The sequence below is a fragment of the Papaver somniferum genome, chromosome 10, assembly GCF_003573695.1.
Source record: "Papaver somniferum cultivar HN1 chromosome 10, ASM357369v1, whole genome shotgun sequence".
NCBI classification, from domain to species: Eukaryota; Viridiplantae; Streptophyta; class Magnoliopsida; order Ranunculales; family Papaveraceae; genus Papaver; species Papaver somniferum.
This window is the reverse complement of record NC_039367.1, coordinates 143,011,946-143,031,041: the sequence shown is the minus strand read 5'-3', so window position 1 is coordinate 143,031,041 and position 19,096 is coordinate 143,011,946. Positions and strand designations below refer to the sequence as shown.

Sequence of the window (19,096 nt, the reverse complement as noted above, 5' to 3'; positions counted from 1 at the left end):
CAGGTTTGATATTCTTTTTTATATCACATTCTTTAGACTTTACAGCTGAGGTTACGTCTTCACCTCCAACTCAAACCACAGACTAAATTCTGAAATAGCAGCACTAAAGGAATAGAATTACAGACAGAAAAGATTTTTCCAAGAAGGGTTAGGAACCTAGGACTACTGGGACTCAACACTATTTCCTGCATATACTTCTTAGACTGATTTTAATTTCTGTGGAAAGAAGAAAGTTACTAAGAGCAACCACAGTGGACGATGAAGACCATAAATATGGTCCAGAAACCAGACACGGTCGGACGGACTAAAGAGGAAAAGTTGGACCAAAACCAAATCCCAGACTATATTTGGTCAGGGACCAAGACCAAAACCAAATATAGTCGAGCGAACATATTACGTGCGTTTGAAACCAGGCGTAGTTACAATGTACGTTTTGTTGCTTCTGTAACAATAAAACACTCAAGAAAGATGTTAGAATAAAAAGATTAATTTCTGGAAAGTAAATAGACACTCAATTGGACTGCAAACAGAGGACAGAGTCACGTGTTCAACACGCTGTCTTTAACACGATATTTGACCGGTACGCCTCAAGAATGAGTGATGCCTATACCATGTGGTCAAGTTCGTATCCAGGATAAAACTGCCCGTTGCAAGCACTGTTAGCACTACAGTACTTTCCCACTCTTACGACCTCAACATCAATTGCGCACGGAATGAAAATAAAGGACCACACAGGGGGAGAAGACGAAAAGAAGAGGATAGTAGCTCTTCTGGACACAAATTGAAAATGAAAAATATGGTCGGCTTATATAGAGGAGAAGTGAGAGAAGTCTCGTTGATGCGCATTAAATCGAATGGAATTAATTTCAATTAATTCAAATTTTTCGAAACAGTATAAAACGTTCATGTATTGATTTAAAACGTTTCATGCATCATAATGTGGTTATAAAACGTTCATGCATCATAATGTGTTTGTAAAACGTTCATGCATTGATTTGAAACGTTTCATGCATCATAATGTGTTTGTAAAACGTAAGGAAACATCCGCCGGGTCAGACGCCCCCAACGATTAAGAAATGATTTGTTTCAAATATTTTCGCCAAAAAGATAAGTCCTGACACACCCGCACACGCACCCGAGCCCGGCCCATCCCGCCCGCACGCACGGACGGCGGCGGCGGCGTGCGTGCGTGCTTCGGTGCGAAGCACCGCGCGTGTGTGAAAATGTGTGATTGCACCAACTATCCCATTGCCTAAGTCCTCTCCCTCGCACAAAAGTGCTAACGACCCAAGGGCCACTCTAATATCAAAATTTTCAATACTTATGGAGAGATATCATCTTTAGTTTTCCCTATGTGGGACTAAAGGTTCATTCACAAATAGTGAAAATGAGCTAGTGTCCTTAGTGACCAATAGATCCTAAGTTCCAATCCCACCAAGACCAAAAAAACAAACTATTATAAACTCATTTTCTCTAACAATCCCCCACATGAATGAAATACCGATAAAAAATCAGAAAACGGAAAGCGAGAAATACCACTTAGGCAAGAGGTGTCCATGAGGTCTTGAACCTTTGCTTAGTGAGAAATTTTCGGAACTACTTGATGGACAGTGAACGCGATGTCTTGAACTACCATCGTTTGGTGTAATCCGCGATAATAACCACGCGTGATATCTCTCTAGGTGCTGTCGAGTTCGTGTCGTTGTGTCCTTTTTGGCCCTAGACAAATCCTGTTTCTCCGAATGCTCTAGAGAATCAGCTCTCTTCTCATAGGAAGCGACCCACTTCCACATTCAGATAGGTGAGTTTCATTAAGAGTGTATACTGCTACACCCCACTTCAATCTAAAATTGAAACTATAGAACTCATTAATACTTAATAGAAAGTCATCCTCACATGCAGTCACACTATCACGTCTACACCATAGGGAAGGGGCAGAGAATGAAATCTCTGATAGTGTTTACCTTGACCCGCCACAAATTAGTTTCTCATTCAAAACCTTGATCTTGGGATCTCCAGTCAGCAAGGTTGAGTATCCTTCATGGCAAGTTTATTTAATGAGCCTAAGCCCCATCCCCTTAGATGCATTACTAACTATCTCTTTGGACAAACCTTTCGTCAAAGGGTCGGCGATACTCTCCTTGGACTTAACCCAATCAATGGAAATAACGCCTTTTAAGATTAGTTGTTTTAGGTTATCGTGTCTTCTTTTTATATGTATAGACTTCCCATTATAGTAGCTGTTTTTAGATTTAGCTATGGCATCTTGATTATCACAATGTATAGATATAGCCGGCACAGGCCTATGCCAGAGAGGAATGTCTTCTAAAAAGCATCTTAGCCAAGCGGCTTCCTCTCCTGCTTTATCTAGCGCAATAAACTCAGATTCCATAGTGGACCGAGCTATGCAGGTCTGTTTGGAACTCTTCCAAGAAACAGCCCCACATGCTAGAGTGAAAACATATCCACTCGTAGACTTAGACTCCTCTGAGTCTGATATCCAGTTTGCATCACAAAATCCCTCAAGGACGGCAAGATACCTTTCATAATTCAAACAAAAGGTCAACGTGTATTTCAAATACCTCAACACTCTAAAAAGTGCATCCCAGTGTTCCTGCCCTGGATTACAAGTATACCTACTTAACCTACTCACAGCATAAGCAATGTCTGGCCTAGTACAGTTCATCAAATACATCAGACTTCCTATAACTCGTGAGTATTCAAGTTGTGATACTCCATTACCTCTGTTCTTTTTGAGTTTACAACAAGGATCATACGGAGTATAAGCAGGTTTACAATCAAAATGATTGAATTTTCTAAGCACAGATTCAACATAATGAGATTGAATAAGACTATAACCGTTAGAATTTCTCCTAATTTTCATCCCTAAGATTACATCTGCAGGGCCTAAGTCTTTCATGTCAAAGTTCTCTTTCAGCATGTTCTTAGTGGAATTAATTACATCCATGTTTGTACCAAGTATAAGCATATCATCAAAATACAAGCATACAATCACACATGCATCATTTACAAGCTTAGTATATACACACTTGTCAGATTCATTCATTCTAAAACCACTAGAAAACATTACATGATCAAATTTTTCATTCCATTGTTTAGGTGCTTGTTTCAATCCATACAAAGATTTTTTCAGTTTACAAACTTTGTTTTCACAACCTTTCACTACAAAGCCCTCAGGTTGTTCCATGTAAATTTCTTCGTCTAATTCACCATGTAGGAAAGCTGTCTTTTCATCCATTTGATGTATTTCTAGGTTATGAACCGCGGCTATAGAAATTAACATCCTAATGGAAGTAATTCTCTTAACGGGTGAGTAAGTATCAAAGAAATCTACACCTTCCTTTTGTTTGTAGCCTTTCACTACTAACCTAGCCTTGTATTTTTGAATAGTTCCATCTATGTTACGTTTCCTCCTGAAGATCCATTTACATCCTATGGCCTTACACCCTGGAGGTAAATCTACTATCTCCCATGTATCATTTTCTTTGATGGATTCCATTTCACTAATAGAAGACTCTTTCCACCACGGAGCTTCAGAAGAAGTCATGGCTTCTCTATAAGTCTGAGGATCAGACTCTGCTAGTGTTATGAAGTCAGGTCCAAAAGAGGTTTTGGTTCTAGCTCTTTTACTCCTCCTAAGATCAAATTTTACTTCATCTTCCTCTAAAGGTAAAGTCTGACTGGTTGAAGGAACATCTATGGGATCAACACCTCTCTTACGAGAGTCAGATTTTAAAGGAAAAACATTTTCAAAAAACACAGCATCCCTAGACTCCATAATAGTATTCACACCAATTTCAGAAACATCAGAATTCACAACCATAAATCTATATGTAGGTGTATGCTCAGGATACCCTATGAAGACACAGTCAACATTTTTGGATCCTATCTTGGTTGCTTTAGGTTTAGGGATCTGAACCTTAGCCAAACACCCCCACACTTTAAAGTATGCTAAAGAAGGTTGTCTACCTTTCCACAGTTCGTATGGAGTTTTATCTGATCCTTTAAAAGGTACTCTGTTCAGGATATAGCAGGCTGAGAGGACAGCTTCCCCCCCACAAGTTCGAAGGTAATCCTGAACTAATTAACATGGCATTCATCATCTCCTTAAGGGTGCGGTTCTTACGTTCAGCTACTCCATTCGACTGAGGTGAATAAGGAGGGGTAACCTCGTGTATTATGCCATGTTCTACACAGAAATCTTCTATAGGAGTTATGTACTCACCACCACGGTCAGACCTAATGGTTTTAATGGTAGTATTCAATTGGTTTTCAACTTCTAGTTTATACCTCTTAAATGCTTCTAAGGCATCATCCTTACCTCTAAGCAAATAAATATGACAGTACCTAGTACAGTCGTCTATAAAGGTAACAAACCATTTCTTACCGCCTCTAGTTTGAACTGATTTCATGTCAACTAGGTCTGAGTGAATTAATTCTAAGGGTTTAGAATTTCTATGAACATTTTTGCTAAAAGGTTTTCTAGCATACTTTGATTCTACGCATATTTCACATTTGTGTTCCTTTTCCAAACTAAATTTGGGTATGCAGCCCACATTGGCTAGTTTAAGCATTGATTTATAATTTACATGTCCAAGTCTACCATGCCAAACGTTCAAAGACTCACAAACATAAGCAGAAGAACCATTATTATTCATTACAGCAGAGTTTACATTAAGCTTATACAGACCCTCAGTCTTATAACCCTGCCCCACATAATCCTTACCCTTAGTTACAACACATTTCCCAGATTCTATTACAATTTTAAAACCCTTATCATCTAAAACAGCACAAGAAACAAGATTTTTGCAGATGTCCGGAACATGAAGAACTTCATTCAAAGTGAGAGTCTTGCCAGAAGTGAGCTTGAGCCCAACTTTGCCTTTTCCTACAACCGCAGCTGCAGATGAGTTACCCATATAGAGTTTCTCTCCTTCCCCTACCTTACTGTAGGAGGTGAACATTTTTTTGTTTCCACAGACATGTTTGGTAGCCCCAGAGTCTACCCACCAGTCCCTCACATTTGTTACCAAATTTACTTCAGACACCGTGCCAGAAAATTCATCTTTGTTGTTTTCAACCAAATTAGCATTATTTTTATTTTTGTTTTTAAGGTCCTTACGGTTTCTACAGTGAACCGCCATATGGCCAGGATTTTCGCAAGCATAGCAATCACCCTTAATTTTATTAATGCTAGATTTAGGTTTCTGAAACATACCTTTCTTGCCTGGAGGTTTCTTGGAGTTGTTTCGGTTCTTATCAGCATTGAAACCTTTGTGTTCAGTCACATGAGCTTTGTAAGACATGTCCCTTGAAGAAGATACATTTTTGTCCTTGGAGCACAACAATTCTTCAACTTGAATTTTCTTACCCAGTTCAACCATAGTAACTTCAGCAGTTTCATGTCTCAGTTTCTTCTTGTACTCGGACCAGGAAGTAGGCAATTTCTCGATAGCAGTAGACACTTGAAAAGTTTCATCAATCACCATACCTTCGGCAAGAATTTCATTCATAATTTGCTGGAGTTCAAGGAATTGATCAACCACAGATTTGTCATTCACCATTTTATACTCATAAAGTCTGGCTACCAAGAATTTCTTACTTCCGGCAGTTTCAGCTTGGTATTTTGCCTCCAAAGCAGCCCATAAATCAAAAGCAGAAAAGTTGTCCTTAGCATTGTAAAAATCATACAAAGCATCCTCTAAACAATTCAGAATATGATTTTTAGCCATGTAATTGTTCCTCTTCCATTCATCAAAAAGAGACTCACTACCAGCATTCTTCAATGACTCATCAAACGGTTTCAGAACATAGGAGTCCAACTCATGATAACTCAGAAAAAATAACATTTTTGACTGCCACCTCTTAAAGTCTTTTCCAGAAAACTTTGCTGGTCTTTCAACATCGTTCTTACCCATTGTTACATACAGAAAACAGTAAATATCGTGTTAAGATTGTTGCTTCTGTAACAATAAAACACTCAAGAAAGATGTTAGGATAAAAAGATTAATTTCTGGAAAGTAAATAGACACTCAATTGGACTGCAAACAGAGGACAGAGTCACGTGTTCAACACGCTGTCCTTAACATGATATTTGACCGGTACGCCTCAAGAATGAGTGATGCCTATACCATGTGGTCAAGTTCGTATCCAGGATAAAACTGCCCGTTGCAAGCACTGTTAGCACTACAGTACTTTCCCACTCTAACGACCTCAACATCAATTGCGCACGGAATGAAAATAAAGGACCACACAGGGGGAGAAGACGAAAAGAAGAGGATAGTAGCTCTTCTGGATACAAATTGAAAATGAAAAATATGGTCGGTTTATATAGAGGAGAAGTGAGAGAAGTCTCGTTGATGCGCATTAAATCGAATGGAATTAATTTCAATTAATTCAAATTTTTCGAAACAGTATAAAACGTTCATGTATTGATTTAAAACGTTTCATGCATCATAATGTGGTTATAAAACGTTCATGCATCATAATGTGTTTGTAAAACGTTCATGCATTGATTTGAAACGTTTCATGCATCATAATGTGTTTGTAAAACGTAAGGAAACATCCGCCGGGTCAGACGCCCCCAACGATTAAGAAATGATTTGTTTAAAATCTTTTAGATAATAATTCAAAGGAAGTTTCGCCAAAAAGATAAGTCTTGACACACCCGCACCCGAGCTCGAGCCCGAGCTCGGCCCGCCCGCACGGACGTACGGCGGCGGCGGCGTGCGTGTGTGAAAATGTGTGATTGCACCAACTAGCACATTGCCTAAGTCCTCTCCCTCGCACAAAAGTGCTAATGACCCAAGGGCCACTCTAATATCAAAATTTTCAATACTTATGGAGAGGTATCATCTTTAGTTTTCCCTATGTGGGACTAAAGGTTCATTCACAAATAGTGAAAATGAGCTAGTGTCCTTAGTGACCAATAGATCCTAAGTTCCAATCCCACCAAGACCAAAAAACCAAACTATTATAAACTGATTTTCTCTAACAATCCCCCACATGAATGAAATACCGATAAAAAATCAGAAAACGGAAAGCGAGAAATACCACTTAGGCAAGAGGTGTCCATGAGGTCTTGAACCTTTGCTTAGTGAGAAATTGCCGGAACTACTTGATGGACAGTGAACGCGACGTCTTGAACTACCATCGTTTGGTGTAATCCGCGATAATAACCACGCGTGATATCTCTCTAGGTGCTGTCGAGTTCGTGCCGTTGTGTCCTTTTTGGCCCTGGACAAATCCTGTTTCTCCGAATGCTCTAGAGAATCAGCTCTCTTATCATAGGAAGCGACCCACTTCCACATTCAGATAGGTGAGTTCCATTAAGAGTGTTTACTGCTACACCCCACTTCAATCTAAAATTGAAACTATAGAACTCATTAAGACTTAATAGAAAGTCATCCTCACATGCAGTCACACTATCACGTCTACACCATAGGGAAGGGGCAGAGAATAAATTCTCTGATAGTGTTTACCTTGACCCGCCACAAATTAGTTTCGCATTCAAAACCTTGATCTTGGGATCTCCATTCAGCAAGGTTGAGTATCCTTCATGGAAAGTTTATTTAATGAGCCTAAGCCCCATCCCCTTAGATGCATTACTAACTATCTCTTTGGACAAACCTTTCGTCAAAGGGTCGGCGATATTCTCCTTGGACTTAACCCAATCAATGGAAATAACGCCTTTTGAGATTAGTTGTTTTAGGGTATCGTGTCTTCTTTTTATATGTATAGACTTCCCATTATAGTAGCTGTTTTTAGCTTTAGCTATGGCATCTTGATTATCACAATGTATAGATATAGCCGGCACAGGCCTATGCCAGAGAGGAATGTCTTCTAAAAAGCATCTTAGCCAAGCGGCTTCCTCTCCTGCTTTATCTAGCGCAATAAACTCAGATTCCATAGTGGACCGAGCTATGCAGGTCTGTTTGGAACTCTTCCAAGAAACAGCCCCACATGCTAGAGTGAAAACATATCCACTCGTAGACTTAGACTCCTCTGAGTCTGATATCCAGTTTGCATCACAAAATCCCTCAAGGACGGCAGGATACCTTTCATAATTCAAACAAAAGGTCAACGTGTATTTCAAATACCTCAACACTCTAAAAAGTGCATCCCAGTGTTCCTGCCCTGGATTACAAGTATACCTACTTAACCTACTCACAGCATAAGCAATGTCTGGCCTAGTACAGTTCATCAAATACATCAGACTTCCTATAACTCGTGAGTATTCAAGTTGTGATACTCCATTACCTCTGTTCTTTTTGAGTTTACAACAAGGATCATACGGAGTATAAGCAGGTTTACAATCAAAATGATTGAATTTTCTAAGCACAGATTCAACATAATGAGATTGACTAAGACTATAACCGTTAGAATTTCTCCTAATTTTCATCCCTAAGATTGCATCTGCAAGTCTTTCATGTCAAAGTTCTCATTCAGCATGTTCTTAGTGGAATTAATTACATCCATGTTTGTACCAAGTATAAGCATATCATCAACATACAAGCATACAATCACACATGCATCATTTACAAGCTTAGTATATACACACTTGTCAGATTCATTCATTCTAAAACCACTAGAAAACATTACATGATCAAATTTTTCATGCCATTGTTTAGGTGCTTGTTTCAATCCATACAAAGATTTTTTCAGTTTACAAACTTTGTTTTCACAACCTTTCACTACAAAGCCCTCAGGTTGTTCCATGTAAATTTCTTCGTCTAATTCACCATGTAGGAAAGTTGTCTTTACATCCATTTGATGTATTTCTAGGTTATGAACCGCGGCTATAGCAATTAACATCCTAATGGAAGTAATTCTCGTAACGGGTGAGTAAGTATCAAAGAAATCTACACCTTCCTTTTGTTTGTAGCCTTTCACTACTAACCTAGCCTTGTATTTTTGAATAGTTCCATCTATGTTACGTTTCCTCCTGAAGATCCATTTACATCCTATGGCCTTACACCCTGGAGGAAAATCTACTATCTCCCATGTATCATTTTCTTTGATGGATTCCATTTCACTAATAGAAGACTCTTTCCACCACGGAGCTTCATAAGAAGTCATGGCTTCTCTATAAGTCTGAGGATCAGACTCTGCTAGTGTTATGAAGTCAGGTCCAAAAGAGGTTTTGGTTCTAGCTCTTTTACTCCTCCTAAGATCAAATTCTATATGAACGCCTCATTGGGACGAACTTTATAACTACGTTCCACACCAGACGAAGGGAATACTACCGCTCCACTAAATATACTCCAATATCGTAGTGTCACACCACGGATTAAACTCAAATTTGGTCTTTTTTTTTTATCTTTGCTCTTTAGTTTTGATCGTCCCATTGCAGTTGCTCTAGAGGAAGTAAAACTAATTAAAGTAAATCCCAATATGCACAATAAACATGGCAATAAAAAATTAGAAGAATAATTCACACATGATATTATATCAGCATGTAGTGCCTATTGCTTTATGTAACCTCAAAATGCTTAATATTTTCAATGAAGGAGAAGTATCATTTACGATTACCTAGAGATCTCTTACTTTGTTATGCAGCTTCTTCAGTTTATCACTATTTTCTGTCTCCTCACTCGAACTTTCAATGTTCTCCATCTCCTCACTTGAACTTTTAGTGTTTTCTCTCTCGTCACTTGAACTTTCAATGTTGTCCATCTCCTCACTTGAACATTCACAGAGCTGTTTTCTGTCTCCTCATCACTTGAACTTACTCTTTCACCAGATTCCATTATTTTTGTATCCATTTCTCCCAATACTTTTAATGAGACCAAAGTATTCTTGTGAGGGATTGCTTCAGAAATATGCTTGCCAAAACTTACCTTCATTTTTGCAGGTGAAGCTTTTCGATTGTAACTATAAATTGTGCTATTCTTATACCACAGAAGCCTACCACTCTTCGTAATCCCATATGGTGGTAATATGTGACTTCGGAAACTAAAATCTTTACTCCAGCTGAAGTCATTATTATCATTGTGTTTCTTCAATAACCATATATCACAATCACCGCCATCGGCATTGTGATAATAAGTAACATCTAGAGAATCACATAAAACCCCTAGAATAATTATAAAAGATGGGTCATCAGCTCCTGTTAAACAAGGTGGTGATGGAAGTTCGCTAAACTTTTCATTAGTCAAATGGAAAGCAAGAATGGCTCCTTTGCGGTTCGCCCAATGAAGAGCTCCATTTGCAAAAACACCAGTACTTATACCTTGCATTTTGGCGTCCATTGGTCCTGCATTTCTCCATCCACTGCCACTGCCAAGTGTGTATGCCAGAACAATCCCAACATCTCCGTTTATAGAGCTGTAACAGATTCTAACAACCTTGTACTCATTGGTTGAAGAACTAAAACCAAATCCAGTCCACCAGTACTGTCCTTCAAATTTTGGAAGCATAATATATTCTCTGGTGATTGGATTGCAGATACAAGTAGGTCCATAATAAGAATCATCACACTCAATATAAGTATCGAAGCATATTAAACCATTGCATGATCCAGCAATAGAATAATCCTCAAATGGAACGTTTAAATTCAACATTCTTCTTCTATTAAAGGGTGCCTCATTACAGTTCTCATCATACTCGGCATAATGAAATTCTTCAAGCTTTGCAGCAGGTTCAGAACTTAAGAAAATGAAAGCTAACTTACCAGAATCATCACCAGCGGAAATAAGATGATTCAAGTGCTTTTGAGAGGAGGATGGAAGATGAATAGCATCTCTCCAAGATTTACAAACCAATTTACACTCCAGAACAGATTCAGTTGGTAACCTACTCAATATCTCTGGTATGATTTCTTTTGGTAGATCCTCAAACCTTCCCATGAAGGAATCCTTGATTAGAGAGGAGTAGAAGTATTAGCAGAAGAGATGGAGAGTGTTCTAAATCACGATTTTTTATTTCTAAGGTTTTGAAAGAGAAATGGTGTTTGATTTTGGAGACTACGAGTAAAAGAGTGGTCGAGGTGAAAATATGAACCACCCGATCAACAAAACGGGTTTTGACATGACCGTTTTTCACGGCAAAAATCAGTGTTGCGTTTCGGGTGAGCGTTTTACAAAACAGTTATAACGGTTTGTGTTGTACCGTTACGAGAATTCGGACTATCAACTTCTTTTTTTTTTTTTTTTTTTTTTTTTAAGCATGGAGTGTAATTTTGTTTTTATGGACCACCAACCAAAATTCACTTTTTTTCACACAAGTGAAATTTAAAATCTGTAAAATGAATAGAGTGTACAGTAAGACCTCACTAACCATGAGTTCAGTAGAAAAGGTGAAGAAGGTATCAGGCTATCAGCAGCGGAAACACTAGGGAGATTGTTGAAAGGAGAGATTAAAGATGAAGAATGAAGAAGCAGATTAAGTCTCGATTCGAGAAACGTCTGCAATCCGGTTATATAAATCATCTCATCAAGAACAACTCTACTTACCTTGACTTTCTTAAATGTACAAGTTCCAGCTTCCCCTCTAAAGAATTCATAAATTTCAAACACCATTTCTCTAGATTTTCGAATTTAATTAGCTACCTGAGAAAGCAGTAAAAAGTTAAGCCTGCAATTATAACTCGTCTCTCTGACTTCCTCTACTGAATACTGATCCAAATCAAATTGCAGTAGAAAGGATGCACATATCAGTCGATCAAAAAGTGTGCATTATTTAGCATTAGGAGGGACCTAACATTCATGGGTATAAATCACCTGAATTACGCTCTGTAATGCCCACAAGTCTAGCTTCGCAAATAGCAGCATTTCACCTAGTTGGTTGGAGGTGACGATGACTGTAAAACGAGTCACTGATAGATGGCGTTAGCTTTGGGGCCATGCTGCAGAACTCTGAAACCCATCATCACATGACTTATATGTACAACCCGGTCGCCTGTCACCATCAAAACAAGCTATAGCAGCTACTTATGGTGACCATGATTTTATTTGTTTATGTGACTGACGAGTTCTATTTTAACTTCTAAGGTGTGAACAAGTGACGTTCATTCATGCACTAGGTAGACATTTACATACATGCAATCAGACAGTCTGACAAACTCAATTTCCTGTGTAGCCTGGAAGAAGATGGATATGCCAGGAGAGATTAAGACAATCAACAAGGAAACCTATCAATTACCAAATGAATTCTCAGAAGCAGCTTTTGGAAAAAAGTATCAAATCAAGGTACAGGACAACATTTTCATACTTCAGTTGTGTGCTGTGTTTTCCATCATAATACTTTTTTAGAACAATGAATGCAGTGGGTGTTACTTCAAACATGAATCAGCAACAGCAGATGAAGCAGAAGAAGCTTCATTTGAATTATACTGCGAGCGAGCACAAATCAAAGATGGACAAACTGTTCTTTACATTGGCTGCGGTCAAGGTGGTCTAGTTCTATACATTGCTCAGAAATATAACACTAATTTAAAGGCACAGATCAATTACTTACTCATGCAAGCAGAGTAAGTTTCTCTCAGAGTACGACATTGTAAATTATAGAGGATACAACCACCTTACAAGGCAGCCTCCTTAAGATTCAGTTCTTCATAACAACTCTAATTACACTGATCATTCCATATGGTATACCTTTCCATACGAAGCTTGGGCTAACAAACATTGACGCCATACTAGCAGATGGTACTCAATAGTCAATACGAACCTGACAAGACATGTGATCGACTACTTATGATTGAACTCATAGAGGTACCTCAAATCTATTTCATAAGCAATTGATGCCACTTAATGTCCAGTGTTGGCTACACACTGGTCATCTATTACTTGAGAAGCAATTTCCACTTTAGGTAACTAATAGTACAGCTAATAAATAAGCGCTAACGTCAACTATCATCTAGAGCTAGCTTTTCTATTCATAAATCTTGAAGAAACCAGTAACTTGGCATTACGTTTTTCTCTAATTAAATGCTCTTCTCTTGGTCCTCTGTTTTGGGCTAACTGCATAACCTCCTCTGCCATCTTAACTCTTCCAGATTAATTGAGGATGACAATTTCCTTTCTAATGTGATCCATCAAATGGTATTTCATGAAAGGAATGTGGTTTGAAAGAGTATCTTCTGAGAACTAAGACATAACGGCTCAACCAATGACTGGAACCAATATGGCAAAATCGCTCTGTCTAGTTCTCTAATAAAAGACATGCAGTGTCTTAAATTATGTCGTAAACTCTATTTTTAACTCCAAGCCAGCTCATATTCATAAGACAGAGTTCGCTTACTTATCCAGCTATGGAGATGAGCATGTCACGGCCAATTTAAGATCATTGCATGGCTCTTACTTTTAACAGATGTATCTGACATATGAATTGGTCTACAGCTTCGCAATGACAGTGGAACATGCAAAAGAGATGAGGATAATTTCGTGTTTGGCTAAATTAGATGAGGACAGAAAGTATAGCTAAATATTAAGCTGCAAGATGGACAGTGCTTTACTTATGTACCATTATTAGAATTTTGCAACTAGTAACCGTAGATGTATGAACAAAATCACTTCATGCAAATCATTAGAAGATAAACTAAAGAGTCATAAAGTATGCTTGTTTTGCATTTCATGATTTGAAGTGAAATGTGGATATAAGGAGATACTAGGATTGTTATTGCTATTGCTACTTAACCCTTTTACAGACATTACTGACAGTAGAAATTAGTTAGCCATTGTACTACTTAAGCACTGACCGGTTTTCCGTTCAATCTTGGGAAAGGATCTTGCTTGCTGAGGACAACAATTTTGCTCTTGTGTGCAAAGTAACCTTTCATGAGATTTTTGTATATTAATATCGCCATTATACATTCAACCTGAAAAAGTACAGCAGATGTTTTATCAGAGAGGAGGGGAGAGAGGGAGGGAAGGATGGAGATATGGAGAAAGGATGGAGATATGGAGGAGGGAGGGAGAGAGAGAGTACCTCATCGACATCCATTTCGATTTCTAGACATTTCAAGGCCTTTACAACCACATCCAACTTCACCTGGTGGGCTCTGCTTGGGTCCCGTTCCTTTTGAATAATGTAGCTGCAAAAAAAGCAAGAGAAAATATTAGATCTGAACTTTTCACCAAAGTGAGACGTTTTAAATGATCTGCAGATACTTACATTTTTTTCATCAATCGCTGATAAACTTGCAACTCGAGCTTCTCCAAGACAAGATACACCCCAGATCTTAAGAATCTAAAAGAAAAGAAAGAAAAAGAAGAGATATTAAAACTGTGAACTTCTTAACTGCTGAAAAGTACAAGAAAACAGAACAAACTGGTGAAACTACCTGTCTTCATGATCTTCGAGTGCACATCGAAGAAGTCGAAGGTCGCCTTTTTTTAATGCTTGAACAACGTTAAAGTACTGCGAAAGTAGAATCAAAAGGTGGAGGTTGGCTATACATTTGTATTAAAATAAAATCCTATGACTATGGCAAACTCATATATACCCCAGCTTAAAGGTATTACTATAAGCGAAAAATTGTAAACATAAGATGTAAATTTAGAGCGAGAACAAGGCCCTACCTCAACAAGGTTATACTTTTCCAGGAGCGACCTTTTGGGCAAAATTCCTATTGAAAATTTGACAGGTATAAGGTATTTCAGGATCATTCTGTTTCATGAAGACCATCACAGAAGCTTGGTTAGTAAAATGCTGCACACAAAGTTAAAGCACACATAAATCATTGATAAAAGAAAACTGGGGATGAGATCATTCTCGAACGTGAATATCCAACATACAAAATGCATTTTTACAATGAACTCGAATAGCACTGTATATCAGTATTGTCTCACATCACTTTTGACAGCTAGAGAAGAAAAGGATATAAAGATCGTAAACCTAGCCAAGAATAATTCAAAAGATTTGCAGATTTTCTTGAGCACAAACGGAACCCAAGAACAAGTTCAAGATTTGCAGATTTTCTTGAATACAAATGTTGCTTTCAAAATATATTAGCAGGCACACCTGAACCAAACCTTATGTTCGTTTGACTTCTGGGGTTGCAGCGACTTAATGCGTAAGTGAGTTTTTGATCAGCCTGCAATTTTCCAAAGAAGTGGAATTTCATAAACAACATTTCTGAGATACAAACTTCTAATTTATAAGTATCATGCATAGAATTCATATATTCATTATTAATTATTTTCAACTAGCTCATGAAGAAGCACTGATAAATAAGAACAAGTCTGTGTATGTTCTACATTCCCCAATCACTATTTCATTTGTTTTCCCTTGATTACATTAGAAGGAATACAGAAGCTAAGCACCTATTTCAACAACCATATACTCCTATAATTGTCAACTTTGCCATATTGCACCAGTGAAGAACCAAATATTGGCAACTGACAAAACATTAACACATAATATCCCCATAAAATAAAATCTCTAGTAACCCATCAAGCCAAGATGAAGTCCTGACTCATGGGAGAAACATCAGATGTAACCCCTCAAAAAATATTTCCTTCTCGTAAGCAAAATGTAATTAAGAAGCATAAAGAAAAAGCAACGATGAAGGACTATTTTGGTCACAAGCATAGCAACACAATTCACCGGAAAAAAAATATATATATTGTGCAACACAGGTCCGACCTTCCATATTTCAGACTCTTGTTTGCACGGATCTCATTCACGAATTGAAAATGAAGTTTAAGGTTACCATGTCAAAAGTTCATCTTCATAATCATTATGACAAAGACGTAATCTTAGTTAGCATTAATCTTAAGATTAACCTTTAATGCACGATTCAAGCATCGTTACACCTTAATATGGAATCCAACTTAACTTAATCTGATCAAGTATTAACTTAAACTAAGCTAGATCTGTTGCATATGATATGAGCAACCACATGAAGATACTGCAATGTCTTTAAGTTTCCTAGATCATATGCCTAATGCAATGTATAAATAGTGTAACATGCTCTTGACTATTTACATCCTCGATTTCCTAATAATCCAAGTACTGAAATTAAAAATAAACGACCGCTCCACAACAGACATTCGTAATTTTGAATCACTTACAGCAAGAAAGTTCTCATTGTATACTTCCAAGCGACCTGTATAATACATGTAAGTGACCTGTGACAAAATATCAAGTGAGAATGACAGATATATTGTTTGAAACTAATCATGTCACAAAAGTCAAGACATTAATCAATGAAAGAGTTGATCTTGATATAATCAATTCTTACCTTGTCTCTGACAGGAAATTCCTCAAAGTCAAAATTGCGGCCAGTTTCAATGCTTCTGATCACACTTCGACAAAGATGCACAGTCCCAAGCTGCAAACAGAAAACTTAAAGTAAATAAAGGATCTTAAATCGTCCTTCATGGATGTACCAGAAGCCAACTAAAGGAAAAGAGGTGACCAACGCTCCATATTGTCAGGCAGTACGTTGAGTCAATAACTGAAAAGGGAGGTAACTGGTCTACACGGGAGTGAAAGTTCACGCTTACTATTCAATGGATGCATAATTGTGAAGTCGAGGTTGTAAAAAGCTCTAATGCATCAGTCTGAAAATTTAAGTTGTTGAGTTCCATAATTCCTCGATTACAGCAGCAGTGTTCTTTTCAAGAAAACTAACTGGGGAAGAGAAAAACTTTAGATGTGTTGAGGTTCTAGCAGTATCACAGATTCACAATCGACCTTTTAGATGGAATGTTGAGGTTCTGTTAGATGCTAGATCTTCGATGGTATAGTCTTTTGTGGGGAGTACGACATTAGTCATATTTTACACGACACCTTCTATACACTTATATAATATTTATCCCAGGATAGGGGGACAGCTACTTATCTGTAAGTTCTAACGTTTTACATCTGAATATTACCCTGGTCTGAGCACTGCTAGTACTACAAGTGCGGAAAAGATTCTCGATTTTTCAAGACAAGAATTACCTTGAAATAAACTTTGAACAACTGGCAAGTCACGTATAAAGCTCCAATACGTTTAGGACCTTTCCCCTGCAAAATGAAATCCATGAGCATATGCAGTTATGAGTCAGTTGAAACAAAATTTCATGAATCGACGCATTTAATCACACAACAAATTTATTTACACACCAGGTGATGTGCACTGTATTTGTTGGCGTGTTTTTTTTCTTTTTTTTTTTTGCTTATATATTACGAAAATGATGCCAACTTGCCAAGGGTTTCAAAGTTAAAGGGATATATAGAGTTATAGACGAAAAGGTGAGGGTGTGAACGACTTGTATTTCCAAATTACCCTTATTGGAGACAACTGAAGCCATTAAATGAATAAACATACTTTCTCCCCAGAAATTAACATGAGGTCTTTCAAATCATTGCAGCCCAAGAAAATCCACACGGAAAAGTTATTAGATACCAGTTGCTTCAGATGCAACATGGGAAAAGGTACAACAATATCTCTCACTTAAAGATACGAGAAACAACTCAAGACTTCATTAAAGGTCTAGAGGTTATTGATGACATGATCCTGTAAGTGTAATAACAATATAATGACATGAGCCGAAGTTCAAGTGAATGAGAAGAATGAAAACTGAAAATGTGTCCATGCCTTTGTGGTTCGATAGTAATGTTACGTAATAGCACATTAATCAATTGTGTAGGCATGTTTGGATCGACTAAAAAAGTTAAATTCTCTCGTCTATACATCAATGTCTACATTCTACAGTAAGCAGAAATCAGCGGTATCCAAGGATGAGAAATATAAATAAAACACCATTAAAGGCGATGAGAAACTGAAAACGTGCCAGTCCATTTTTGGTTCTACTATGAATTGTCCTTGATACCAAAGTTTACCTCGCCTTTAATTTATTGACTACATCTTAATTCTGAAGTATCTAATTCTGAGAATTGAAACAAAACACTATCACACATTCATTAGATCTTCAATTGATCATGTCAAATAAGAAACCCAGTGCTTAAAGAGTAACCTACCGCAAGAGCTCCAAACACTTTCATCAAGAATGAACCAGCTGCCTTCAATTTTTCCGGGTTTTTTCCAAGTGAAGCTAACTCTCTATCAGCCTGTAAGCAAATCCAAACACATTAGAACTCGACTCGCAATCAAAAAAAATTATAAAAATTAAAAACAAAATCACTTACCCTTTCAGCTAGCACTCTAATTTCATAAGCAACCGCATACAATGCTTCCATAGCCCAAGCAGATTCCCAACTCCTAAATTCCTGAAGAAAAGCACTACAACATTCCACATTTCAACAACAAAACCTCATATTCAAACTCTAAAACCCTCAATAAAATCAACACTCAAATTCAAATCAATATTCAACACATACTTACTTAGCAGATTTCTCAAGTGAGCTATACGCATCAACAAAATTCCCAGATCGATAATTCTGTATACACCGTAATAACGGAGCAATAATTTCTCCAACTTGCTGAGTAAATCTATCCGATTGTTTAATCAATCTATTCGCATCCTGTCATAATAAAAATCAAAACCCTGAATCAAAATCGTAAACCCAGAAAAAACCCTAAGTTAATTTCACAAAAGAAAGAGGTAGATTAGACCTGAAAAACATTGAGGGCATCACCGAGAGAAAGGAGAGAAGATGAGTTTGAAGAAACTGATAAGAGTTGTTTTAATGAAGGACCATCTTCGTATGAGATTGAATCTGAGAATCTGTTTAAGTAGTCGCTTATTCTTCTGTGTGATTCTCCAATGCTTAGATACGCCATTGAAATTGATTCTAGGGTTTAGCTCCTTCTCTGGAGCTCTGCTGTTTTGTTATTTTGGTTCTGTGGAAAGTTTGAGCTCTTCTTTATTATGTTGGATGGGGAAAATAGTCAAAGGTTATTCAAAGTTACCAAAAACTGGTCCTGTAAGAGCAATGCAGTGGACGACCAAACCTATAATTATGGTCCAGGGACGAGACGCAGCGGGACAGAGTAAAAACTAAAAGCTGGACCAAAATCAAATTTCGGACCATATTTGGTGTTGGACCAAGACCAAAACTATATATATTCGAGCGAACGTATAGTCACCGTTTATCATCGGGCGTGTATATAAACTACGCCTCTTGTGAAACGCACGTAAAGTCACCGCCCCATAAAGAGGCGTGTATATAAGTTACGCCTCAT

General features: G+C 37.7%; 1 protein-coding gene across 1 annotated transcript; it reads right to left on the bottom strand.

The window, feature by feature from the left end:
- Positions 1-13,454: 13,454 nt before the first annotated feature.
- On the bottom strand, positions 13,455-18,772 carry LOC113316919 (enhanced ethylene response protein 5-like). The gene is made up of 13 exons (XM_026565083.1): positions 18,527-18,772; positions 18,296-18,435; positions 18,100-18,193; positions 17,932-18,021; positions 16,909-16,974; positions 16,205-16,294; positions 16,035-16,091; positions 14,994-15,055; positions 14,541-14,628; positions 14,303-14,379; positions 14,134-14,208; positions 13,948-14,053; positions 13,455-13,837 (listed from the first exon to the last, which is right to left on the bottom strand). The coding sequence occupies exons 1-13, from the start codon at positions 18,692-18,694 to the stop codon at positions 13,706-13,708; spliced, it is 1,245 nt and encodes a 414-aa protein (XP_026420868.1). The 5' UTR covers positions 18,695-18,772; the 3' UTR covers positions 13,455-13,705.
- Positions 18,773-19,096: the final 324 nt, after the last annotated feature.

Bases quoted from the DNA above. Each gene is read 5' to 3' on its own strand.
- LOC113316919 (XM_026565083.1), bottom strand. From the start codon at position 18,694: ATGGCGTATCTAAGCATTGGAGAATCACACAGAAGAATAAGCGACTAC. The intron at 18,194-18,295 runs GTAAGTATGTGT...GGAATGTTGTAG, and splicing joins TCACTTGAGAAATCTGCTAA to TGCTTTTCTTCAGGAATTTA. The intron at 13,838-13,947 runs GTACTCTCTCTC...GTACTTTTTCAG, and splicing joins TCGAAATGGATGTCGATGAG to GTTGAATGTATAATGGCGAT.